Source organism: Pelophylax lessonae (genome assembly GCF_965119305.1).
Source record: "Pelophylax lessonae genome assembly, chromosome: 4".
NCBI classification, from domain to species: Eukaryota; Metazoa; Chordata; class Amphibia; order Anura; family Ranidae; genus Pelophylax; species Pelophylax lessonae.
In genome coordinates, this window is record NC_138771.1 from 528,859,801 (window position 1) to 528,887,449 (window position 27,649).

Here is a 27,649-nt window from a genome sequence, read left to right on the forward strand (position 1 = left end):
ACTAGCGGTGTGCTGCAGACACACAACACTCTCTCTGCATGGGGATATGGCGTGGTTGGCGGTACCGGCCCTGGCGGACCGCATGGCCATTCGGGAGGCCTGCTATTAGCTGGAGATCTGACTTGGAAGGCAGTCTACATGTCCATGGCTTCTGACTGGTAGGTAGCTTATACTTAACCCATAAGATTCCCAGAATGCCACAGATTTCATCTTTTAAACATGTATACAATAGATTGTTAGCTCCCAAACCAAGCCTCCTGGCTTTTTGCACACATAAAATCACACTCAAAGTAGGAGGATTTGTGACATGTTATAGGATAGAAAGAAACTCTTTCTTACCATACAGAGAGGGGCCCGCGTTCACCACAAACCCCGTCAGGGAAAAAGGGGGAACATACTACTCACCATACCGGAACCAGGCGGGCACCAACTCCTGACAGTACCCCTCTCCACCGGGGCGGGAGGGCTGTCGACCGATACGGACGCCGTGACTCATGGTCTTTGGCGTTTCAGCGAGACGTTTAACTCGCGGGTTCAGTCCTTTTAATGGGACTTTGTCGCGGCCGACCCAGCGCGGAGCTATGGCCTGCACGCGCTCGTAGGCTGAACTGGGGTGACCACCGGATCTCAACATCCAGCCCGTCGCCCAGTTCAGCTTTCTTGCTTGAAGATCTCACAGGAACACTGGAGAAAAAAAGCTGTCCAAAAATCTTTTTAGAAAAAAATTCTTGCCAGGACCTAAGATCCCAGCAAGGTATCTAGGTCCTTACTCCTAACTAGACAGAAAATAACTGATTTGCTGAGGCAGAGAGAGAGAGGATATACCCTCTGGGACTGCCCCTAGGGTGTGGCCAGAGCTTTTTAATTTCCTGTCTAGTCCTGCTCCTGCGGAGGTAACATAACCCGAAGGTGGTGTATCACCGAGGACTACGTCTGTCGATGAGCGCTAGAGAAATGTTGATTCTGAAAAGAAAGTATAAAGGTTTTCTGACAAACCAGTTGGGGTGTATTCATTTTTGCTAAGCACTGTGTGTGTGTATGTATATATATATCTGTATGTATATAATATGTGTATATATTCCTTTGATCTGATTTGCAGGACTTTAAATGTTAGCGTACCTTTAAAATTTCTTGGTGGTTATCTGAAGCATATAATCTGCCATCACGCACAATATCTTCTATTAACTGCTGGTAATCCTCTGTGAAAGTTAAGAAGATTAAAAAAATTAGATTAGTGGGTTTGTGGAATGGGACAGAGACATCAGCCATTTTTTGCCATGAGGCAGTCCACTTTCTCATATCATTGCACCCACATACCAAACAGTAGACCTGTAACCTGGGCTTTTAGCGTGGGGCCAATATTTTAAAGGAGTCTCTGTGCCTCTTACAGATAAGTTATAAGTGATACGTTTCAAATAGGAGTCTTCTCGGCTGTCTTTTGAATTTTGGTACATTGTAAAACAACTGGCTCCAGACTTTTTGATGTTTTTTCAAATCACATCCCATTTATTGGTTGTTCGATTAAACTTTGACAAAAAAAAAACCTGAAAGCCGATTGGTTTCTACTGCGCCAGATTTTGCACTCTCCAGTTTTAGTAAATCAACCCCATAATAATAAGCTTTGACATGACACATAATATATAAAAAGATCATACCATCATATGTGACATATGGCACTTGGAATCCTTTCCCACTGTTTCCTTCATTGGACTTAAATTGAATCCAAAGTTTTCTAGATCGTGAGGTGAATGCAATAGGCCTTTCATATGTTTGACACGTCTCATATGTTGTTATGGAGGTCGGGGAGGCTGCAAATAGAAAATTTAAAAGGCTTAAAAAAAAGTCTAAGATACTTTTTTATGTTTGAATTAAAAGGACAAACATGATACAAAATCCTTCACCTTTATCAGCTTAAGAGCCACAACTCTAGATATGAATTGAATGTACTGAAATAAACTCTAGACAACCTCATGAAGCAAGTATTGAAAAAGAAGAGATCTTCAAGCTGGACATACTGCTAATGAGTATCTCAGCAGCAAAAGAGAAATCTGTGATCTATCCAGTATGTGGCTCCCTAGAAGACCCTCTTTCTCCTAGCTGCACACCCAGGGAGCACATTATGTTTTATATTTACTTTTTCCAAAGTCTTGAGACTTCTCATGTGATGCAATGAAGCAGAGTTGAGCAGCGTGGGCTGTAGGAAAGAGAAGTATATAGTCTCTTCCTTACAGGTATTTGCTTTTCTGAAACCACTGTATTATGTGGCAGTGTCTTCTAAAATGAAAATATGAGGTTGCCACTGATTGCCTTTCAAATATGCTGGTTCTTTGGCTGTCATGTCGACTCTGAAGCTTTCATTCTTTTTGACTCGGAACTAGGTATGCAGTTCCAAAGTTTCATATTCATGTGCCGCATGCATGTTCCAGGTCCATGAAAGCATAAGAGCCACATATAAGCCAGACAACTAGCATTTTCAGAAGGAAGTCAGTAGTGGCTAATAGGCTTTCTTTCTAGAAAATGACACTGAGAGAAATATTTAGTTTGCCATTACCGAGTCATCCTTCTCAAAATGCTAGTTGCCATTTGTCTTGCCAGTTTGCACAAATCTGAATCAATAGCTTCAATACGTCAACTTGGAAAAAAGTGTGCACATCAGATGTCCTGCCTTTGCTCTGACATCCTTTGCTGCATGGTTTTAGCTCAGTGACTCAGAAACACTTTTTTCACTAGAAACAATTGTCAAAACCTTGAAAATGAATGTGCATAGCACCACCTACAGGCTGTTAAAGGTTAATACATCACTTTACCTCTACTGAAACGCATCAAGATCTGCACGAACCATAATATTCCTACAGCTTATGAACATTATTTAACCTGCTGATGTTTTGCCTCCTACGTACAGCGCGAGTTCTGGCAGAGTTGGGAACATCCAGTTCCCTAGCTGAATTTAATTCCAGTCCAGACACCAAACAAATATATTAGCGTGCCTAGGCTTCTATGAAGCAGAATGATAGGGAGGTTTCTTACATGCTGTTTGAGCAAAGGCAGCATCATTTCTCCCAAAAAGCAAATAATAATGCGGGATACACATTAACTGCAAGTCCATTAATTTAATTAAAGACAGTGTGCTATTGTGGAAGTGACATCTCCCTAGCATTCGGAGCTTCGTAGTAACATCTTAAAGATAAGAAGAATGCACAGTAAAGGTACAAGTACACCAGGCTGAATTTAAAGAGAACTGGGATGTTTTTTTGTTTTGTTTTTAAGAATTACTTTAACAGAAATATGCAAATAGAGCTTTAGAGTGAACCTGCGCTTTACCTGTGTGGTGCAAAGCAATAGCCTTATTTAAAGTGGAAATAAAGCCTGCTGCAGGTCCCCAGGACTTTTGCCATAATGTGCAAGTACGCACAGCATATTTGCACATTATTGCAGACTCAGGTTCCTTAGCACATGACACACAGCTCCCAGTCACAGTTTACAATGGAAGCCAGTAGGATGGGCTCCCCATCATGTGACCACTGTTACAGCCAATTACAGCGATCACTCGATCAGGAAGCCAAGGAAATGCCTCCAGCTTTTAGATGTCCTTAAGGAGCTGGCTCCAGGCGTGGTAAATGGTTGAGGTGTAAATATTACTTATCTTTCACTTACCACTTTTTCTCATCACCAGTACATCTCCACACTCATCTTCGATTGGGAGAAAAATCTCTGGTACTACGATCAGTATTCTTCTTTTTGGAGGGGGGTTGATGTTCCAAATGCATTCCACATGAGCTGGATAATCACCAGGATAGTTAGGAGACTCAATGTAACCTGTATAATCTCCCAATTCTCCTCCACAGTGTTGGTCTGTGAATAACAGTAAACTTTTATTACTTAAGGAAGAAACACATTTTTTTTTTTTCCAAAAAGTACACATTTTTAAAGAAGAGGACTCTCTCTCCAAATATCAGATGCAGTTCTGGTCTCCAGTTTGAAAACTTTCAAGCTGACGTTTAATCTGCTTATATTTTACCTTCACTGGTTACTTTCTTCGCCTTCATCGTTATGCTAATCATTTGTTTAAATAAATCCTTTCCATTTATATTACATACCATATTTTAGACCCAGTGATGTTACTACTGGGTCTCTGTACTTCCCTCTATGACTGGTAGTAGGGGCTGGCAGGGTGCCGTGCATAGCTTCCTGAAAAAAATCACAGCACCTTGCATCAGTATTCAGCTGTGATACAGTGGGCTGGCTCTTGGGAGGAGTTATGCAAATATCAAAATGCCTTGAAGGGTAATTGTCAGTTTTGGGGGGAATGGATGTTCCTAGGAAGGCTGGATTTTATTGCAGAGCACACTAGGCAATGGCCACAGGAGATTTTGATCATCCTCCATGACTGAGAGAACTAAAGGCCAATGAAATGAAGAGGTGGGGCCAGGGACAGTCAGGCTGTTGAGAAAAAAAGTTAGATGATGCTTGACATCCTCAAGCCAAGAAAATGAGACAGGCTTTGAGACTGTGAGAAGCACATAGTATGCAGCGAATTCAGAGTAAGCGATTTTAGTATGGAGAGGAGCCTGTACAACTGTGCAAGACTGAATGTCTACCAAAATGCTTGCTTTGGGGTTTATTACAGCTTTAAATAAAATGTAATTGAATAAAATCTAAGCAATTCCATATGTACTAGGCTGCAAGATAAAACACCAATTTTTTAAACAATGGTAAATTGCTGTAAATTCCAGTTTAGGGGAACACTTATGAGCTCTATGCACTTCTACTAATCTTATACTATATAAGATGTTGCACAATGGAAGGATTTTTATGATTTGCTACTAGGGATCATCTTCACCACTCATTATCATATGAAATTATTGTAACAAATTCACACCTACTTTTGCAGTGTGTTACATTGGTTGAACCATCAAAGTCAGTGCTTGTATTTCCTGGGCAGGTGATACAGTAATTCTGTCCAAACTCAGGCTGGTAGGTTCCAATTGGACATCTGATACATCTGTGCGTGGTAGAATTGTAGAAGTGTCCGGGGGAGCAGTGTACTGCCACAAAGAGATTGAAGAATGATGAAATTTTACAGAATTGTTTTAGCTACATTCTTGTTTAGGGCTTCTTCACATTTTGCTACAGCACCAATGACTACACTGCATATCCCTGCTTGTCAATGCAGGTGCAGCAATGCACTTGAAAAAAACGCCATTTTGTGACAATTTAATTAAGTTAAAAATAAATAAATACAAAAAAAGTAAAAATGAAAACAGCATGATGCACTGAAATAATGCACTGCACCGCCCCTCATCACTGGCATATAATAAAAAACACTCACAAAAGCGCTATATGCTGGTGAAAACAAAGCATTTGCATGTACCTAGCTTAGGGGTGTACTCACTTTTGTTGCCAGCGGTTTAGACATTAATGACTGTGTGTTGAGTTATTTTGAGGGGACAGCAAATTTACACTGTTATACAAGCTTTTGAGCAAAGTGTCTTTTCTTCAGTGTTGTCACATGAAAAAATATAATAAAATATTTACAAAAATGTGAGGGGTGTACTCACTTTTGTGAGATACTCTACTGTATGTATTTAGGCCAGATGGTCAGTATGACAGCTAGGCGAGTAGCCTATATTAGCCTTAGAGTTAAATCTTCTGTTCATTACCAGGCTAGTAAAAGAAAAAAAGTTCAGGTACAATAAGGGTCCCATAGAGGACTACCTGACCGGTGATGAGACACCATTTGACTGCTCTCCTCATTAGTTACTCCAGCTCGCTGGCAGAAGACCGATCAGCTGCCACCAACTGAACTCTGTCTTCAACAGTGGTAGAGCTAAAATTGGCTCATCCAACTTTAGCTCTACCACTGTTGTTTAGGCAGCCTTCAGCACCCCTGTTATCCTAAGCACAGCCCACCCAGCAAAATGCACATGCTATTACCCAAGTGATGGTCCCACTAACTGCTGTCCAGGACCTGCTTCAGCTGTGCTGCAACACTACCTACAACATTACTTTCTATAGGTTGTGCAGAGTTCCCTCAGGAAAAATGCAGATCTAGGAGCAGCCAGCTAAAATCAGGTCATACTGACTAACTGCTGTGCAGAACACAAAAATGTGTACAGGTGGGGGGTGGCATTGTAGAATTAAAAGTTTAACTGTTTCCAAAGGCAGCATAACAAAAAAGTTTAAGAGACACTGCATTATCTCTGTCAAGTGTGATTTTAAAAAAGCCTAATAAGTGTGGGATCATATATTTTAAAGTGCATTGTTTTAGATCGGTTATTCTTTTTACGATCTAGATACAAATCTTGTTTTAAAAGAAACACAACACGACACTGGGTTTCCACAGCACTCTAGGTTAGCTAAAGAGAAAGCACAGAAAATGCTGCCTGCTTTCAGTCTAAGTTTTTTTTTTACTGAAGGTCTTGACCCTGGTAAGGGGTAAGCCACTACTTTGACCTATTCACTTGTCTGCATACATGTCTTCTTGCATTCAAGAAGCAAAAGCAGTGTCTGGAAAATATAATGAACAAAACCTAATGGCTCAAAGGGAGAATACAAAATGTTTGTATAGACTATTTTCTTCCTGTTTCTGCTCTGAAGAAAAAGCTGTTTGTTGTCTGCAGAGTAAATCTGAATGGGAGTGGCTTTTCCCATTATTAATCAGCTGATGCATTTTTATTATTATACAGGATTTATTGAGAGCCAAAACAGAAGGAGCAGGAAGGCCCTGCTTATGAAGCTTACAGTCTAAAGGTAGGGGGAGGTAGTACAAAGGGTAATAGCTATAGGGGATGATCTAATGGAGGTACAGTTCTTAGGTGGAGGCGGGGTAGACTTCCCTAAATAAGTGAATTTTCAAGGATTGCCCAAAGGCGCAAAGGGTAGGAGCTATCGGGACATACTGGTGGGGGGGGGGGGCAGGGAGTTTCATAGGATGGGAGAGGCTCTGGAAAAGTCCTGGAGGCAAGCATTACAGGAGGTAACAAGGTAGCTATAGAGCAGGAGGTCCTGGGAGGAGTGGAGAGGACGGTTTGGGCGATATCTGAAGATGAGGTTGGTGATGTAGCTAGGGGCAATGTTGTGGATGGCCTGTATGTTGTGACTAGTATTTTTAATTTTTTAACATTAAATTTGTTATTAACCACTTAAGGACCAGGACCATTTCTGACACTTGTTGTTTACAAGTTAAAAAACAGTATTTTTTGCTAGAAAATTACTTAGAACCCCTAAGAACAGTATGTATATATATATATATATATATATATATATATATATACACAAACCCAATTCCAAAAAAGATGGGACACTGTACAATTTGAGAGTAAAAAATGGATGGACTAATTTACAAATCTCATAAACGTATATTTTATTCACAAATTACATTATAGATAACATATCAAATGTTAAAAGTGAGACATTTTGAAAAGTCATGCCAAATTTTGGCTCATTTTGGATTTCATGAAAGCTACACATTACAAAAAAGTTGGGACAGGTAGCAATAAGAGGCTGGAAAAGTTAAATGTACATATAAGGAACAGCTGGAGGACCAACATGATTGGGTATAAAAAGAGCCTCTTAGAGTGGCAGTGTCTCTCAGAAGTCAAGATGGGCAGAGGATCACCAATTCCCCAATGCTGCGGCGAGAAATAGTGGAGCAATATCAGAAAGGAGTTTCTCAGAGAAAAATTGCAAAGAGTTTGAAGTTATCATCATCTACAGTGCATAATATCATCCAAAGATTCAGAGAATCTGGAACAATCTCTGTGTATAAGGGTCAAGGCTGGAAAACCATACTGGATCCCCGTGATCTTCGTGCCCTTAGACGGCACTGCATCACATACAGGAATTCTACTGTAATGGAAATCACAACATGGGCTCAGGAATACTTCCAGAAAACATTGTCGGTGAACACAGTCCACCGTGCCATTCGCCGTTGCCGGCTAAATCTCTATAGGCCAAAAAAGAAGCCATATCTAAACATTAACCAGAAGCGCAGGCGTTTTCTCTGGGCCAAGGCTCATTTAAAATGGAGTGGCAAAGTGGAAAACTGTTCTGTGGTCAGACGAATCAAAATTTGAAGTTCTTTTTGGAAAACTGGGATCCCAAGTCATTTGGACTAAAGAGGACAAGGACAACTCAAGTTGTTATGAGCGCTCAGTTCAGAAGCCTTCATCTCTGATGGTATAGGGTTGCATGAGTGCGTGTAGCATGGGCAGCTTACACATCTGGAAAGGCACCATCAATGCTGAAAGGTATATCCAAGTTCTAGAACAAATATGCTCCCATCCAGACGTCGTCTCTTTCAGGGAAGGTCTTGCATTTTCCAACATGACAATGCCAGACCACATACTGCACCAATTACAACAACATCATGGCTGCGTAGAAGAAGGATCCGGGTACTGAAATGGTCAGCCTGCAGTCCAGATCTTTCACCCATAGAAAACATTTGGCGCATCATAAAGAGGAAGATGCGACAAAGAAGACCTAAGACAGTTGAGCAACTAGAAGCCTGTATTAGACAAGAATGGGACAACATTCCTATTCCTAAACTTGAGCAACTTGTCTCCTCAGTCCCCAGACATTTGCAGACTGTTATAAAAAGAAGAGGGGATGCCACACATTAGTAAACATGGCCTTGCCCCAACTTTTTTGAGACGTGTTGATGCCATGAAATTTAAAATCAACTTATTTTTCCCTTAAAATTATACATTTTCTCAGTTTAAACATTTGATATGTCATCTATGTTGTATTCTGAATAAAGTATTGAAATTTGAATCTTCCACATCATTGCATTCTGTTTTTATTCACAATTTGTACAGTGTCCCAACTTTTTTGGTATTGGGTTTGTATATGTAATTTTTTTTTTTTTTTTAGCAGAAACCCTAGAGAATAAATTTGAGATCGTTGCAATACTTTATGTCACACCTTATCTGCGCAGCAGTCTTACAAACGCATTTTTTTTGGAAAAAATACACTTTTGTGAATTAAAAAAAAAAAAGAAAACCGTATTATACCCTCTGATAATTTATTACTTTATTTGTTTTCATGAGTAATATCCAGAATTGGATATCTCCTGAAGAAGCCATGTATATGTAGCGAAACATGTCAAGAACAACTGGAATTATTTGCCTGAGTAACATATAAAAACTTTCCTTTATTATGGTTTCTAATATTTTGTACAAATACAATTAATATTCTTTATATATTTTTGTTTTAAACTTTTTTGGCACCTTAGAAACCCTACTACCTGGTTAAAAAAAAAACTATTTTCAAAAAAAAGTAAAGTTAGCCGAATTTTTTTCTTTAATGTGAAAGATAATGTTAGGCCAAGTAAATAGATACCCAACATTTCATGCTTCAAAATTGCACACGCTCATGAAATGGCGACAAACATTGGTACTTAAAAATCTCCATAGGCGACGCTTTAAAAATTTCTACAGGTTACCAGTTTAGAGTTACAGAGGAGGTCTAGTGCTAGAATTATTGCTCTTGCTCTAACGATCGCGGCGATACCTCACGTGTGGTTTGAACACTATTTACATATGCGTGATTTGCGTATGCGTTCACTTCTGTGCGCGAGCTTAAATGGACTGGGCACTTTAAATTTTTTTTTTTCTTATTTATTTTACCTTTTATTTTTTATTTTTTACACTGTCTCTTTAAAAAAAAAATATTTTGATCACTTTTATTTCTATTACAAGGAATGTAAACATCCCTTGTAATAGAAATAAGCAGGTGTGAGATCTGGGGTCAAAAAAACCTCAGATCTCACCTTTACACCTAAAAGCAAAAAAAATAAAAATAAAAATAAAAAAGTCAATCTGTAAGGATTTGCCCCCTTAATGACCAAGCCATTTCTTGTGATTCGGCACTGCGTTATTTTAACCAGCAATTGTGCAACACTGTACCTAAATAAAATTGATGCCCTTTTTTTCCCACAAATACATTTAATCACCTGTGCAACTGTGCAATTTTTTTTTTTTTGCGCTATAAACAAAAAAAGAGCGACAATTCTGACAAAAAAACAAAACAATATTTTTCACTTTCTGTTATAAAACATTGCAAAAAAAAATGTAAAAATCAAATGTTTTCATTCTTGTAGGCCAATTTGTATTCTGCTACATATTTTTGGTAAAAAAAAAAATCCCAATAAGCATATTTTAATTGGTTTGCACAAAAGATATTGCGTCTACAATCTAGGGGAAAGATTTATGTCATCTGTGATTTTTAGCAGAACTGCGACATTATGTCAGACAGATCGGACCCCTAACATTTTTGACACTTTTAGGGGGGGACCAGTGACATTATTATTATTACTACAGTAATCAGTGCTAAAAATATGCACGGTTACTGTAATAATGACACTGGTAGGGAAGGGGTTAACCCAGGGATGATCAAAGCTTTAAGTGTGAGCCTAGGGGGTGTTTTCTAACTGTATGGGGGAGGGACCACCAGGAGCGATTTAGCGAACTGCCGTACAGGTATATCTGCGGCGGCCGGTCGGCAAGTGGTTAAGGCCGTTGGGAGGAAGCGACGTATGACATTGCTCCGGTCCTCCAAGGCCATAGAATCGAGTGGGGGCCATCTTGCCCTCACTCGACTTCCTGCCTAGGACTTGAATGGACCAGATCAATTTCCCCGCTACCGACGGCTCCGGTAAGCGGGTAAAACGCGCCGAGAAGTGGGAGGGGCGACCCAGACATCGGGATGTGCACCTAGCATCAAAAGGTGGTGAGGTAAGGATTCGGTTTCAACAATAACATATGTAAACCATATTGCGTAACACCTACTTTGCTTTTAAACAATGTGAGCCGCTTTTTTTTTTAAAAATGTTTTTAATAAAAGTTAGGTTTGGTTGGTTACTATTCCATTGGAAGTTTTCTTTTTTGTTTCTACATGATAATCGATCCATCACATTGTGGAGAATATACAGTATCTCACAAACGTGTAACCTCACATTTTTGTAAATATTTTATCATATCTTTTCATGTGACAACACTGAAGAAATTACACTTTGACAATGTAAAGTAGTGAGTAAACAGCTTGTAATTTGCGGTCACCTCAAAATAACTCAACACAGCCATTATTGTCTAAACCACTGGCAACAAAAGTGAGTACACCCCCAAGTGAAAATGTCTAAATTAGGTCCAAAGTGTCAAAATTTGGTGTGTGTTTTGGGTCGTTATGTTGGAATACTGCCCTGCGGCCCAGTCTCTGATAGGAGGGGATCATGCGCTGCTTTAGTATGTCACAGTACATGTTGGCATTCATGGTTCCGTCAATGAACTGTAGCTCTCCATTGCCAGCAGCACTCATGCAGCCCCAGACTATGACACTCACACCATCATGCCTGACTGTAGGCAAGACACTTGTCTTTGTACTCCTCACCCGATTGCTGCCACACACGCTTGACACGATCTGAACCAAATACGTTTCATCAGACCACAGAACATGGTTCCAGTAATCCATGTCCTTAGTCTGCTTGTCTTCAGCAAACTGTTTGGGGACTTCATTGTGCATCATCTTTAGAAGAGGCTTCCTTCTGGGACGACAGCCATGCAGACCAATTTTATGCAGTGTGCTGCGTATGGTCTGAGCACTGACAGGCTGACCCCCCCCCACCCCTTCATTACTCTGCAGCAATGCTGGCAGCACTCATACATCTATTTCCCAAAGACAACCTCTGGATATGACGCTGAGCACATGCACTCAACTTCTTTGGTCAATCATGGCAAGGCCTGTTCTGAGTGGAACCTATCCTGTTAAAGCCCTGTATGGTCTTGGCCACCGTGCTGCAGCTCAGTTTCAGGGTCTTGGCAATATTCTTATAACCTAGGCCATCTTTATGTAGAGCAACAATTCTTTTTTTCAGATCCTCAGAGTTCTTTGCCATGAGGTGCTATGTTGAATTTCCAGTGACCAGTATGAGAGAGTGAGAGCGATAACACCAAATTTAAAACACACCTGAGACCTTGTAACACTAACAGTCACATGACAACGGGGGGGGGGAAAATGGCTAATTGGGCCCAATTTGGACATTTGTCACTTAGGGATGTACTCCATTTTGTTGCCAGCTGTTTAGACATTAATGGCTGTGTTGAGTTATTTTGAGGGGACAGCAAATTTGCACTGCTATACAAACTGTACACTCACTACTTTACATTGTAGCAAAGTATAATTTCTTTAGTGTTGTCACATGAAAAGATATAATAAAGTATTTTTGTGAGATACTGTAAGTGCTCTGATGCCTTGGAATTGTTTAACAAACAAGCGAGTGTGCCGACCATGAGAATGGAAGGCAACAACAGCTGGTGAGTTTGTCATTCACTGGGAGTGAGACCACTTATTGCACACGAAATGGTGGTTTGAAAGTAGTATTTGGAATAAGGAAGAGATTGACGAAATCCCAAATATATAGAGCAGGGATTCTCAAACTATGGCCCTCCAGCTGTTGCAGAACTACACATCCCATGAGGCATTGTAAAACTCTGACATTCACAGACATGACTAGGCATGATGGGAATTGTAGTTCCTGAACAACTGGAGGGCCATAGTTTGAAGACCCCTGATATAGAGCTTTCACAAATCTTTAACACGGAGAGCAGCACTGGGTGTTTATTTATGGACTTGTGTTTACATTTATGGACTTTTTTTAATATAAATATTGTTTCTTTTTGATATTCACAGCGCTACTTTTAAAGTGATACACTGTTACTTTGTTTTTGGTATATTGAGTAGTTTATGGTGGCAGCAGTGAAATATTTAATTATAAGAGTGTTACAAGCACATAGGATTCACTTTTTTTATTTTGCACAGCATATATATATATATATATATATATATATATATATATATATATATATATATATATATACACAGATACATATATTTTTTCACGAATATTTACAAATTATTGTTGTATAGCGCGGAGTTTACATTTGTGTTATTTAGATTAATCAAACACGGAATTTCTTTAATAACCTTTGGAGTCTCGTCTAATGAAATTGGTTTATTTAGTTGATCTAAAGAGATAGGGTAAATTTTTGGTAAGTTCACTTTTTTTTTTTTAGAAATTCTGCTATATTATTAGTGGTGGGTTGTGGGTTGCAATTATCATCTTTTAGATTGTATAATGATTCATAATATGAAGGAATCTGCAATTTCCTGAGGATTAATTACTACCTTCCTAGTAGCGTGATGGGCCAGCTTTTGGATTTTATTTTTGTTTTGGCGTTGGTGTAATTGAAAGGCCAATAACTTACCGGCTTTGTTACCCTGGGAGTATCACTTTAAGTTAAACCTCTTAAGGTATTAGTCGTGAGCTGCTATAAGTGCAGAGCGTAATTCAGCCCTGAAATTATTGAGTTGAAGAGCTAGGTTAGTATCATAGGGTTTCTCTATGTATTACTTCTAATTTGGATATATCTTTTAGTATATTCTTAATAGCATTTCATTTTCTTTTTTTCCCTATTGCCAATTGTATAAGAAGACCTCTAGGATATGCTTTGTGATTACACCTGAGTGTAGAACCGTTTACAGAATAATTATTGTTTAAGGCAAAAAAAATATTTTAGACTATTTTTCATCGGACAGACAATTCTTCTGGGAAAGAATAAAGATGTTGTTTCTCCAGTGTCATCACTGCATGGGTGGCCTGGATTGATTTCCAGTGTGATAGGAGCATTGTCTGACCAAGTAATGTTGTGGATACGGGCATCCATGATCTTTGTCAAGAGAAAAAAATCTGTCTGTGGTGAAATAATCTATTCTGGAATATGTTCTATGCACATGAGAAAAAGTATAGTCTCTTTCTGTAGTGTGTAAACACCTCCAGGGATCATACAGGTTTTCTGACAAGAAGATTGTGTGTAAACCAGTTCTCCTTTTAGTACTTCTTCTGGAGGTGTCCATATTGGGATCCATCAGGGCATTGAAGTCACTGCATATAATGAGGCCTGATGATTTTTTTGGATAAACTGATGGGGGTTTTTGTTTGGGGCATATAGATTGACGATTGTTTATATCTAATTGTCTATAGAAACTAGCAAGATTATGTATCTTCCTTTGGTGTCAATTTTAAGCTCCATTAGTCGGAAGAAAACAGTGCCCTTAATTGCTTTGATTACTCCATTTTTTTTTCTTTTTGTTATTGGATACAAATATGTGTGGGAATTTATGATGGTTGAATTTGGGTGATTTGTCCATTGTGAAATGGGATTCCTGGATGCAGATGTCACTGCCAAACTTCATAATATCCATCCATAGAGCTCTTCTTTTATATTGACTACGGAGGCCTTTAACGTTCAATGACATGAGCTTAGGATTCATTGTAAATGTAGAAAGGAGTGCTTGGAAAAATATTAGAGATGCATATAAAAGCACAATTAGAAGAATGAAGCAAAAAAGTTCAGTGTAGTTATTTTCATCGTCCAGTAGGTGGAGACATTGTGCCATGTATTCAGTATAAGAAAAAAGGTAAACAATTTACCTGAACCATAAGAGGTAAGAGAGAAAAATAAAAAAGAGTTATAATGCAACTGCAGTGCACATTAAACTTGTGCTACTTATTGGGGGTTATTGTAAAAGGAAAAAACACAAGACTTTTAAGATCTGGATTCCATGAAGTTCAGCGTCCCTGGATACTTAGTAGTGAGCTTGAGTCTCCATAATACTAAATTAACATGACCAGAGTGAAAATAGAGAACACTTTACTTAAATTAGGTATTAAGTTCACCTTTGACTTGTTTGCCAATCTTGAGGGGTTTTTACCGGTATTGTTTTTGCATTAAGTTGTTATCATTGTTGGGAAGAAGGCCCCATGATCGAAGGATTTTCAGTCCTTCTTCCAAGTTGGTGATAGAATAGAAAGAGGTTCCTTCATAATCTACAAGTATCCCCAATTGTAGATTATACTGTGCTTTTGTAAGGACCTTAAGATTTTCGCGGGCAAGAATCGTCGCTTGAGAAAGATATAGAATGATTCCTGCATAGGAATCTGGAAGAGGAGAGTGGGAATTGCATCAGTTGTTTCGTCACGCCATAAAAGTGAATTCTTGCTATGACGTCTCTTGGTAATCTCTCTGGGATGTGTGGCGGTTAAGGTAATCTGTGCGCTCTATCGGTTTCCAATTCCTGTTAAGGAATCGTAGGGATTAATTCAGAGATCATTCCTTTAATAAAGCGTTTTAAATTTGATGGTTGGTTTTACATTTTCAGGGATGCCTCTAAGTTTCACGTTATTACGTCTAAATCTATCTTCTAGGTCCGCCACTTTCATTCTAAGCTGTTTGATCTCATCTTTCAAGTCAAAGTGAGAGTCAACTAATTAGTTATGCACCGCAGTAAAATCGCACATTTTATTCTCTACCTAATCCACTCTTTCTTCTAATGCATCTATCTCCATTTTTTATTTTTGCATAAAATTTATCAGGTCATGTTGTAATGCGCCAATATCATGTCTTTAATTGTTGAATCCAGAATAGGTTGTCCTGCTGTAGGGATTGCATTACATTTTTCATCATAAGGATTATTTTCCAATAGAGAAAAATATTCATGTATTGAGGAGTTTACATTACCCTCAGTGGAGGAAAGCCTTCTTCTTTGTTTGACTGGGCTGGTAATATCAGACTGTATATTGTTTCTGTTCTCTCCTTCTGTTCTCCTCTCTTCTGTTTCTCCTCTCTCTCCTGTGGGCATGTAGGCTGCTGGGCTGTGGTGGGATGAGAGAAGGAGCCGACACCATCTTGTTTCTTAGGAGTCCTGGCCGGGCTGTTAAAAATCCTAATTTTCGGGGAGCCTCTCTGGTTTTGTGCTTCCCCGACATTCTCTGCTGACTCCCGCCGTGGTCCGGTGCCTGCCTGTGTAATCAGGGCTCTGTAGTTGCTTCGGGAGTCGCTCAGGGAGGTCCATGATCACTGTGCTCTCTCACACTGCATCCTTCTCTATTTGCGGCTGGCCACACCCCAGTATTTTGAATTTTATATGATGGGGTAGGAGAAGACAGTAAAGAGATTGGCAGAGAGGGGCAGCAATCACGGATCGGTTAGTAAGGTGAATTAGCCTAGTAGCAGCATTCATAATAGACTAAAGGGGAAATAGCCTGTGTTAAGTTAGACCAGTGAGGAGGGAGTTACAGTAGTCAAGGCGGAAAAAAAACAAGGGGTAAATAAATGGTTTTGTGGTGTCAATAGTTAAGAAGAGGCGAATTCTGGAAATGTTGCGGAGGTTAAGGTGGCAAGATTTAACTAGTATTTGGATGTGGGGGCCAAAGGAGAGGCCAGAGTCTAGGATTACACCTAGCACCTTGGGATGTGTGGAAGGATCAATAGTTGTGCCTTTGATCTCATTGGTAAAGTCGTTGGCAGGGGATCGGTGGAGGAGGAAATATTGGGATTTTTGTACTTAACATAAAATCCATGTATCTGAATTCATCTACGGACACAGCGCTCCATAGAGGGGTGGGTGCTTTATGGTAAGTACAAAAATCCAATTTTCTCTTTCGTTCATCGACTGACACAGCTCTCCATAAATCATAACTACTGGGATGTCCAAAAGCAGTGTCAAAAGGAAAATGAGGGGTGGGGAAAATAACACAAGGCTAAACATAGGAGCCCTAACCAGGACACAAGAGCCTTAACTGGGTCACAGGATCCCCATCTGAAAAATAAAGTTTAAAGAAAAACACCCCTCCAAAGGAACCAGCCCCTCTTAAACAGCAGCCTGCAAAACTTTGCAGCCAAAAGAAGCATCCGCAGATGCCAAAGTATCTCCCCGAACTAACTTTGTAAAGGTATGCACGGACGACCAAGTGACCGCCTTGCAAACATACGATATTGAAGCCTGATGACGGAAGGTCCTAAAGCACTCCGCGCCTGAGTAGAATGCGCCATGACAGGGAAAGGTGGAACCTGACCTTTAATGGAATAGGCCTGAGTCACCGTCTGTCTGATCCATCTGGAGATGGTAGCCAAAGAAGCAGCCAGCCCTTTTCTTGATCCATCCGTAACCACAAAAAGCAAGTCTGTCCTCCAGAAAGACTGAATAGCTGCCAGATACACCGGAATCACAAGAACCACATCCAAGGAATGCAAGTCAAATTCCTTGGGATGAGCCGGCTTGGGACACAAGGAAGGCAACACAATGTCCTCATTCAAATGGAAGTCAGAGACAACTTTGGGCAGGAATGATGGACAGGGACACTTAATCCCTTTGTACCACTAAATAGGGACTATGACAGGATAATGTCGCCAACTCTGATACTCTGTAGGCCGAGGTAATAGCCACCAAGAATGCCACCTTCTGGGATAACATAGGCAGGGTAATCTCCCAAGTATTCTGAAATTCTGGAGAACCGAAAGTACTAAATTGAAATCCCATGGCCGCAAAAAAGATCTTACAGGTGGGGCCACATGTTCAACCCCCTGAATGAAGGTACTGTAACGCTCCTGTGTTTTTATAGTAAGCTGGATTTGCAGCTGCAGAATCTCCACTCAGTAGTCATGTAGAGATGTGTTGAAACACCAGATCCAACTCTCCAGACTCATCACTGTGGGCCTGTCTGCTTCAACATACAGATATACACACACTCAATAAGATGTTCCTGGAGTGATGGGAAGTATATGACAGTATGGAGGTTATGTGCTGAAGTGACAGGTGTGAGCAGTGACAGCAATGATAAGCACTTGATAGAAATGTTCAGGAGAGTAGTAGATGGTAATAGGTAGAATGCAGATAGGTTAGTGATCATGTATGGTAACAGGTGGTGAGGACAGCAGATGATATATACAGGATAGACTAACCCATTGCAAGGATAGATGGTAGTAGACTCAAGAGCTAGCAATCTATGTAACAGTGCAGATGATAGAATTAGTATGCATAGATAGTAACAGTCCTTAATGTGCAGAGGTAGATAGTGTAAGTTAGTTATGGAGGAATCCCCTGTGGGGTACTTATCACTAGTAAGGTTAGTAAGTAGAGGGGTCCGGTAGTGAGGGAGTGATCCGGTGGCGAGATACGGGATCAGTAGCGAGGTTCCGGTCTGTTCCAGGTAAAGAGAATAGCTGGAGGCTCCGGCAGCATAAGACAAGGCTTGTGAGCATGCGGTAACATTGAACGAACAATGTGAGAGAGAAAGCCGGCGATTGAAATAGCCGCTCAGAGCGGCGCTCAGCGATGATGTCATCCGGCTTAAAGGTATATGTGTTCCACCTAACTAAAAAGGTGGGACGCAATATAAAAAGGAAAATGGGCAATAAGGGTACCAAAGGTACCAGAATCTTACAGGTACAAACTAAAGAGTGTGTGGATAGGGGTCGCTGAAAGAAGATTGCCAGTGCAGACACCTGACCCTTGATGGTACTCAAGGCCAACTGATCAATGCCCCATTGAAGAAAGGTTAAGATCTGAGCCACAGAAAAGGATTAGCATCAATCGACTCACACAAAGAAATGTACGCTTTCCACGTACGATGATATATCTTGCTGGAAGATCACTCCCTCGCCATCAACATAGTAGGGATAACTGATCCAGACAAATCTCTATCCATCAGTACCTGGCTTTCAATAGCTAAGCCATTAAAACCAGCAATGTGTAAAGCAGGATGTGTAGACCAGCCCCTTGGGACAACTGGTCTTCTTTGAGAGGAAGTCCCCAAGGGATGTTTACGGCCACCAGGATGATTGGAAGATCCTTGCTCTTGATTCCTCGCTGGAAGTGCAGAAGAAGCCTGAGCTGAGGATGATCTGGCCTTACCGTGGCCCTTGGATGCCTGCGGCGTCTGCCATAGGAACCCATGATCTGCCCACGAACTTCGGTATCCTCCTGTGGAGCCGAACTTGCTAAAGAAGCTGAATGTAGTAGGACTGTGCAAACAAAACTGTCTTGAAGGTGGATACCACCAGAATCTGAACCTGTATGCAAATCGGGAGAGATAACTGTCTGACAGCAGCCGGTGAATCACGGCCTGTGATTCCTGAAATTTGTCCAGAGGAAGGACCACCCTGGTCGGAATTAAAATCAGACCTAGGAAAATTAATTCCCTGATCAGTGATAGGGGGGGACCTTCAGTAGTATGGACATCACCTGAACCTTTGCAGGAATTAAATCTGCACAAGGAGACTCAGGACCTAAAAAACCTGAAAAGGACAAGCTTTGTCCCCCTTTCTGTGTACCCCCAAAATAATCATTTCGTGGATCCCCTTGATGCTCATGAAGGAGGCCCACGAGGCCGGAAACCAGCAAAGATGTTCCCCCACCCCAATAATGGGTGAGGGCAGACCTTCATGCTGAAGGGGTCTTGTCTGCAGGTCTGGAGAAGCTAGCTCTAGGCTTACCAGACCATGGTTGCTTGGAACCTCCAGGGGAAGATTTGAAAGTTCTTTTTCCCTTTTTCTCTGTCCCAGAAGTCTGAATCATTTTCTATGGGCTGAGGAGGGGGGCCCCGTTTGTGACAAGGCTCCTTCTCTTTCCTTGACTGTGGCAGGAAGGTACTCTTTCCACCCATGATATCCTTAATGATGTCATCCAGGGTAGCCCCAAACAAGTGATCTCCTTGAAAGGGCAGATCAATAAGAGGTTTCTTAGAGGCTTGGTCAGCGGACCAATTCCTAAGCCACAGCACATGCCTAATCACCACCGCTGAAACAGAAAGTTTGGACAGCATAGGAGCTGTATCCAAAGCTGCATCACAAATAAACTCAGCTCATGGACCAACTGGTCTGCTAAATTAGCATAGGCAGCGGGGACCTGCTCACGCCCCAGGCCCTGGCACAAAAGCTTGGCCCATTCAGTTAGGGGGCTGAGGCAAAGACTGGGCTGAGGCAAAAACTGTCTGCAATGCCGAACCAGCCATAGTAAACATGCTGCTTGCCACAGCCTCCTCTTTCCTGTCAGCTGGGTCCTTAAAGGATGGGAATTCCTCTACTGGGATCATGGTTGCTTTGTTCAACCTGGAAACAGGAGGGTCCACCACTGGTGGACTAGTCCACGTTTTTTTAAAAGTGACTCCTCAAAAGGGTAACGTACAGCAAAACATTTGGGGACCACAAACTGTAATTTTGGTTGCTCCCATTCCTTACAAAAAAAATAAATAAATCTGTCAAAATAAGGCATATAGTGAAACACCTTTGGAGTGTGAGGTGACTTACGCATACCAAATGACACATCCACGGGCTACATCAGCTGCATCCTCAATTTTTAAAGTATCAGGCACTGCAGTGTTAAGTGCGTCTACCAGCACTTTTCATTCACTGCTGCGACCATAGAGGAATCATTCTCATTAATTGGATGGATCTGGAGGTGTAAAATTAAGCCCCCCTGGACAGGTGGCATTCGGCTCAGTATCAGATGAGACAGACTGAGCAGGGGAAGGTGGGGGGACGCATCCTCCTGGGACTTTGCCCACACGCCACTTCCACCCCGGACACTAAGGACTGCAGGACCGCCGTCACTGCAACCATGGGAAGCTGGGGTTCCAAGGGACCTGCCATCTCCATGAGGGGTTAGTGGCCATGGACCCTACCGAACGGGGAGGGCTGAGAATTCCAACCGAACACCATCATGGACGCCATCCCTGTTCATATGTCCCAGGCACAGGAAGAGGAAACTCAGGTGGAAGAGGAAGAGATGGAGCTTCGTCATACCCACAAGGCTTTGGTCATCTCCTGCTTCTCCCAGACTAAGGGTAAATGGCCCCCATGACATCACCGGGCTACAAAGACATGGTCGCCAGCTGGAGACCAGCCAGACTAGGGGAAAAAAGCCGCCCTCAGCTACAGACGCTAAGGCATTCTTTTTTCCTGTGCCCTCTGCAACTCTGCACCCTCTGCATGGGGACCCCCCCTGAAGGTAGGACACACATTAGGGGAGACTCCGCTGTGCACCCTACACCAGTCTCTGCACTGGGACCCCCATGCACTATACCCATACTGAAACCAGTTAGGGCATGCACCTAGGGGTCTCCTACACTGGGACCCCCCCAGACTACCAGGGCAGGACACACACTATCCCAGGACCCTTACAGAGTGGGGATAGCAGGGGGGACCCCAGGGGTCTCCGCTGCATCCTCTGCCCTAGGACCTCCCAACAGACTCCAAGTCCAGACAGGCCGGAAAGGGAATGGGGGGAAGCCCAGCTCACTGAGGGATTTAGGAATGGGAGGAGGGAACATGCAGGCAGGTCCGACCATCCCTGGGGGTTACCCACATCCACCCCAAAAAAACGCCAAAAGGGGAGAGGAGGGACTGTACTTACCCTTCCATGGTGTGGGTAACGCTCCAGACAGAATCCTCGCAACTGAAGTAGAGGAGCGGTCGGCCAAGGACCGCTCCGACTCAGACCCAAGCCCGGTCGTATGCAACCCTGTGAGACATTTAACTTGTGGGCCAGCCTCTGTTCAACGGGGTTGAAGGAGGAAAGTGTTGAGTGTGGTATTGCATATAGGGTGTTGGATGGTGGGGGAAGCTGGATGCTGGATACCTCATCATAAACTGAGTCGATTTTGTTTTTGAAGTGATTGGCAATCTCCTGGGCAGTAGGCAAGTTGGTGGGAGGAGGCAGTGGGGGGTGAAGTAAAGAATTCAGAGTAAAAAAAAGAGTTGAGGAGGTTTGGATGAGAGGGTTTTGATTACAGTGTTGTAGTAGATTTGTTAAGCAGTTAAGGCAGGAGTTGTATTTGAGAAGGGCAGATTTCTAGAGGGTGAAGTCTTGTAGGGATTAAGTTTTAAGCCATGCTCGTTCAAGAGCACAGCTGTGTCTCTTAAGATTTCTAGTATCGTCTGTTTGCCAGGGTTGTAGCAGACAAGGCCTGGTTCTGCGTGTAGAAAGGGGAGCAAGTGTGTCCAGGGAGGATGACACTCGCAGTGTTGTAAGGTTCTAAGCAAAATGCAGGATCTGCATCCCTTTAGAGGTGATTAGCCCTTGGAAGCATTTCACCAAAAATGAAATTTTTGTTGCAGAGGATGCCAAAAATCGAACTTAGAGCAGACTTCTGGGGAAATCAGTGAGACTATCACACAAGCAAGAAATGTAATTTTCAATAGTGTACAGAAGCCTCCAGGTTGCCATATTACATTACATTTTGCAGAAAATTACAGCGTGGCAGATTGAAAAGGAACAGTAATTTTTAATAACATTCAATTACAATATGGCTTGTGTAGCAATTATATATGCTATATTATTTTTTATTTTTTCCCCACAAAAATGGTGTTCTCCTTTAAAGGTTTGTTTTCTGCACAAACAAGGACAGGTGTGATGCAAATGCTTGCAATTTGCTCACCTTTTGTCTCGCAGTCTTGGAACGAAAGAGCGCTTTCATATTTAGTCACCAGTCCACCTCCACATGGAAAACAGATTGTGCGTCCAGCATCTGGCTGATATGTGCCCAGTGGACAAGCCTTGCAATGTTTAAAGCCATCCATGGAGTAATGTCCGGGAGCACAGTGTCCTACAGAACAAGAAAACTGCAGTCTTATCAATTATCTCAGGACTTAAAAATAAAACAAATTAAAAAAAAAAAAAAAAAGGGACAGACTATGGACTACTTGATCTTTTTTCTGCCATCACTTCTCTATGTTTCTAAAATGTAGTCACCATTATATGGTATATGTAGCCACAGACATGATTTTATCCACTGTACATAAATAGTCAAACGACAACACCATTAGCATTCAAAACAACTTCACCAAATAATTACGGGTACTATACAAAAGGTATCATCTAAAGCAAAGAGACATTAATAATTGTTAGAGTTTTATTTGTATGTCAGTTCAAAAAAACAAAAAAAATATGCAGTGTAACTCTCATACTTTAGGCAAGTCCAATTGTGATTCCCAGAAAGCTCCCCACTCTACCAGAGCAGAGATTCTGTGACCTCCACCTTTGACAGTTCTTAGGCCTGAGCAGCCAATCATTTGGGCATTTTCACAGAATGGCAAGGATGTCATTCCCCTGGGTTAACTCTGACAACTTCTAACACTGAAGCTTACCTATGGTCTACTACTACAGTGAGAGGTGGCAAGGGAGCTTAGATCAATGAGTATACCTAGCTGGCAGGTGGGCCATTAGCCAATACTGTCCCTCTTCCATGAACAGGCAAGTAACAGGAACTGTTTAAAGGATAAAAACCTTCAATCACTTACCTCCACATTCTGAAACATTTCTTGCCCCAACAATGCCCAGGCCATCATTACTTGGGCAGGGCTCACATGACAGCTGCCCCTCCAAGTCCTGGTATGTTCCCGGCAAACAGGGCACACATTGAATGCTCTCACCACTGTAGTATGTACCCACTCCACAGGTCACTGAAATGAGATGCAGAGACATTTAGATCCCCTAGATGGTAAAATGTATGGGGTATGGCCTTGCCAAATGTTTCTGTAATGCTTGCTACACTAATTCTTCAATTATGACCACCCACCATAACAAGAATACCTAGTTAAAATTGAGAAGATCCTCCTTTACTGTGGGAATAGGATTGTGTATATAGGATTGTATAGTTTTTTTATTGGTTTAACTAGATGGACTTGTGTCTTTTTTCAATCTGACTATGTAACTTTTGACGAAAAAACAGCCCTGACCTGTCAGGGCATGGACTCTATTAGACCTGTGAAGGAATTCCATAGTATCTGGCACCAAGCAGTCAGTAGCAGACACTGGAAGTAGTGAGGTAGGGTCTCCATGGATTGGACTTGTTTTTCCAGCACATCCCACATATACTTGATTGGTTTGAGATCTGGAGGATTTGGAGGCCAGGTCAACAACTCAAAAACACCTTCTTCCCTTGCTCCGTGGTCCAGTTCTGATGCTCAGATGCCCATTTTAAACACTTTTGGCTGTGAACAGATCAGCATGGGCACCCTGGCTGGTCTGCAGCTATACAGCCCCATATGCAACAAACTGTGATACACGGAGTTCTGAAACCTTTGTATCCGAATTAGCATTCATTTTTTTTTCAGGAGTTTGAGCTACAGTAGCCCTTCTATTGGATCAGATTACATGGACCAGCCTTCACTTCTCACATGCATCAGCCTTGGACGCCTATAAACTTGTCACTAGTTTCCTTGCTTAGACCGCTTTTCATAGGTCCTGACCACTGCAGACCAGGAACATCCCACAAGAGCTGCAGTTTTGGAGTTGCTCTGATCCATTGGTCTAACCATTACAATTTGGCTTTTGTAAGGTCATTCAAATCCTTATGCTTGCCCATTTTTACTGATTTCAACACTTCACGGATAACATGTTCACTTGCTGCCTAATGTAAGCCACCTACGTTCAGATGCCATTGTAACTTTGCTTTTTGGGGGTTTTTGGCCTTCCTCTGGATTAACTGTGGGAATAGGATAGTATATATTTTTTTCCCTTCTAATGGTTGCACTGGATAGACTCGTGTCGTCTTTCAACCAGACTAACTATGTAACAAGACAACCAATGTTATTCACTTTACCCGTCAGTAATCATAACGTTACGGCTTATCGGTGTACATCTCTTGTGCTAACCATGCCATTATCTTAAAACCACTTTAAAAAAAATAAGATAAAATTATCTTAAAACCAGCTTTTTATTCCAAATAGAAATGGATCAAGTCAACCTACCAATGGCTTTGGTTGCTTTTTAGTTTTGATATAATCTGTGTATATAGGTTGCCCTAAACTTTATATAAAATCTCAATAAAACTGTAAAAAAAAATCTGTCCAAGTTCAGGGTTGTAATTTTCATAATAGTACTTGTGGGCTAGTGCCTGAGGCAGCACTAAATCTCAAAATGTACAATCTTTTTTTAGTTTGTTTCTCTTTCTTTTGGTCCCACTGGGCATTTGTGACCAAATTCAGCAAATACAATACCCAAGTTTGTAGCCAACATAGTCAATTCAAGTAGAAGACTCTGAGTGGTAAATACTAGTTTCACCATGCTACAATTCCGAGTAGCACCCCACTCTGTTATTACCAGGTATGGCAGTGAGCTGGTATACAAAGTTCAAAATTGTTTTTGATTCTATCTTGTGCATATGACTGTAAAAGCATACCCAACTTGTGTCTTTGAGCTCACGTTAGGAAATAGTTTATATGGTACTATTGCTCTTCAGAGTTCTTTAATGAAATATGGTAATGATGACAGTAAAAATGGAAGAAATAATAAACCTTAGAGTATTTTTTACACAAACTGGGCCTTGAACACATGGTATAAATCCCCACAAGCTTTTAAATGTAGAAGTGAAATCTTGCCTAAGTGTCACATGACCCACTCTCAGTCTTGTTGCACATACTAAATTCACATTGCAAACAGTATAAAGCCCAGCCCTCTCAGTACATCCAGCAGATAATCTGCTTCATTAAATAACCCATTCTAGGTTGCCATCTACAAGTAAAAGATATATTAATACCGCATCTCCCATCTTGCTGGACCTGCCCGGCACTGCACACCTCCTGATTCTCCAGGCTCTTTGCTGGTTTCTGTGCCACCTCATACTCCATGCCAGAAAACTGGATGTAAAACTGCTGCCTGTTTATGGACTTCCTCAGGGTCTTGATGGTAGTCTGCAGCTTCTGTTCCGCCCTCTTCCGTATGCAGTCCGAATTACAGGAATCTAAGGAGAGATCAGGGGCATCAGCTATGGAGCAAAAAATCTACAAGGACCTATATACACTGCATAGGAAGGAAAGTTAAAGTACACGTAGATACAACCCTCCCACAACAGTCATATTTATCATCGATTTGTCATTTGACTATAAGACTCTGGTCATCTACAAAGCTCTGACTATTCTTAGGTTCTAAGGGTGGAGTCTGTTTTTCACCTGCCTGAACCCAAGGCAAAAAAACTGACGGAGGAAGGCAAAACTGTCAGTTAACAAATGGGGTTAAGTGAAACAGTAATTTCAGCTCCGCAAAATTTTGAAATGGGCTGGAATCAAGGGAAAGGTGAAAGGGTTTTTTGGTGGCTTTTAATGATGCAATGAGCTTAAAATGAAGCCAGGTACATAATGGTGTGTTGTAAATGCTGTACTTGGCAATTAGATTGTTGGGTAACTGGATGGTAGTGTATAGTTATAGTTCTTGTTTTGATTTGTTGTATATTAAGACTTATGAATGTGTGAAATTGTTAATAACTCATTATAAATAAAGAGTATTAAAAAACAAAATGGCTCCCGATGGCTATAGAAGTTCCTTTCAACTATCCAGGCCCTGTTCTTGAGCCCAGAAATGGCCCCTTAATGTATGTTTTTATTTTTGAAAAAAAACACACAGCAAATCAAAATGACAATAGAGGGCACCCAAACAACAATCCAATACACAAAAAAGGGGATAAAAAGAAAATACGAAAAATACTAAATTAAATAAACTAAATTACTCTGAATACAACCCCCCCCCCCCCCCAAAACAATCATCACCTATAATGCAACAGAGGTTTACACAGCACTTTACATCCTGAATATTCACAACAGTCCCTGCCCTTAAGGAGCTTACTCTCTATGGCCTCTACTCTAGATGAAGATATATAATAGGATCAAATTAGACAGGAGCCAATTACCTATCAGAGTGTAAGAGAAAACGAAAGTACCTGGAGGAAACCCATGCAAGCATAGGAAGAACATGCAAACTCCATTCAGATAGTGCCCTGGCTAGAATTCAAAGCAAGGACCCCATTGCTACAAGGCAGAAGTTCTAGCCACCAAGTCACTGTGCTTTGCAAGTCACTTTCGATGACAATACCCATTCAGCAAAATATGAGAGTGGCAAATCCAACTTTGTCAAAAGCACTCTCCTTATCCCTATTAAGGAAGCCTTTTGTTTGTTTTGGTATAATTCTGACAGCACTTTCTTATTGACGCTAAATCTTCTTAGGAGATATAACTTGTGTCAGGCCATACAGTTTCACACTTCTGCTCTGAAAGGGAGAGAATACAGGTATAATAGAAAAAAAATCAAGTTACCTTTGAGAGGTAGGGCTGCATAACTATAACAATCCATATAGTGAGGATTCAGAGAATACCAAATCCCCATCAGCTAGTTTCTATTTTTTTAAGGCCCTGTCCTGTGTTTAGTAATTACTATCCAATAACAGCAATTTTTAAATGACAGACTATGATATGTTCCCTTGAAATCTGGAAAAAAGCAGGCAACAAATACACAAGTTATGACGAACCTGATACCTCTTCCCTCTTCACCTCCAGCTCAAACTCTGCTATGATATGTGACACTTCCTTGGATGGCGATTTCCGGCCGCGTCTCTTTTTCTTCGAAGAGTCGCATTTGAGGTTCACAAATGTAACGTGGCAGCTGTCTGTACAACGAAAATAAATTATTCCTAAAGGTGAGAACAACACAGAAGCTGGCATGTAATGGCACAGCTCTTTAGCCAATAATGCGATCCACATCAATTAGGAGGCCTGATAAAAAGTAGAAGAGGAAAGACAACCTTAGTGTCTGTAATAACCAATTGTTTTCCAGAGATCATTAGTGAGATGTGTGCATGAAATTTGTTTGGATCAGAGCTGCTTTTCTCTCCATAAAAACCAAGAATAATACGAAAGAAGCTTGATGCAGGTTAGAAGGTGGTCACCTGCAGGTCAGATGCACCTGATGGAACTTAGTAGCATCTCAAATCCAAATTAAATGCACCTGAAAGCAGGTAACATTCGACCATCTACAAAAAACCTGA

The 27,649-nt window shown here is 41.3% G+C and overlaps 1 protein-coding gene across 1 annotated transcript in view; it reads right to left on the reverse strand.

The window, feature by feature from the left end:
* Nucleotides 1-27,649, reverse strand: part of SCUBE1 (signal peptide, CUB domain and EGF like domain containing 1) — a 587,141-nt gene that overhangs the window by 16,258 nt on the left and 543,234 nt on the right. The window contains exons 15-22 of the mRNA XM_082255396.1: nucleotides 27,134-27,271; nucleotides 25,373-25,576; nucleotides 23,133-23,294; nucleotides 22,271-22,438; nucleotides 4,884-5,045; nucleotides 3,655-3,852; nucleotides 1,656-1,808; nucleotides 1,120-1,199 (exon numbers count right to left, since the gene is read on the reverse strand). Coding sequence (XP_082111522.1) covers nucleotides 1,120-1,199; nucleotides 1,656-1,808; nucleotides 3,655-3,852; nucleotides 4,884-5,045; nucleotides 22,271-22,438; nucleotides 23,133-23,294; nucleotides 25,373-25,576; nucleotides 27,134-27,271 — 1,265 coding nt within the window. The remainder of the gene's footprint in view (nucleotides 1-1,119; nucleotides 1,200-1,655; nucleotides 1,809-3,654; nucleotides 3,853-4,883; nucleotides 5,046-22,270; nucleotides 22,439-23,132; nucleotides 23,295-25,372; nucleotides 25,577-27,133; nucleotides 27,272-27,649) is intronic.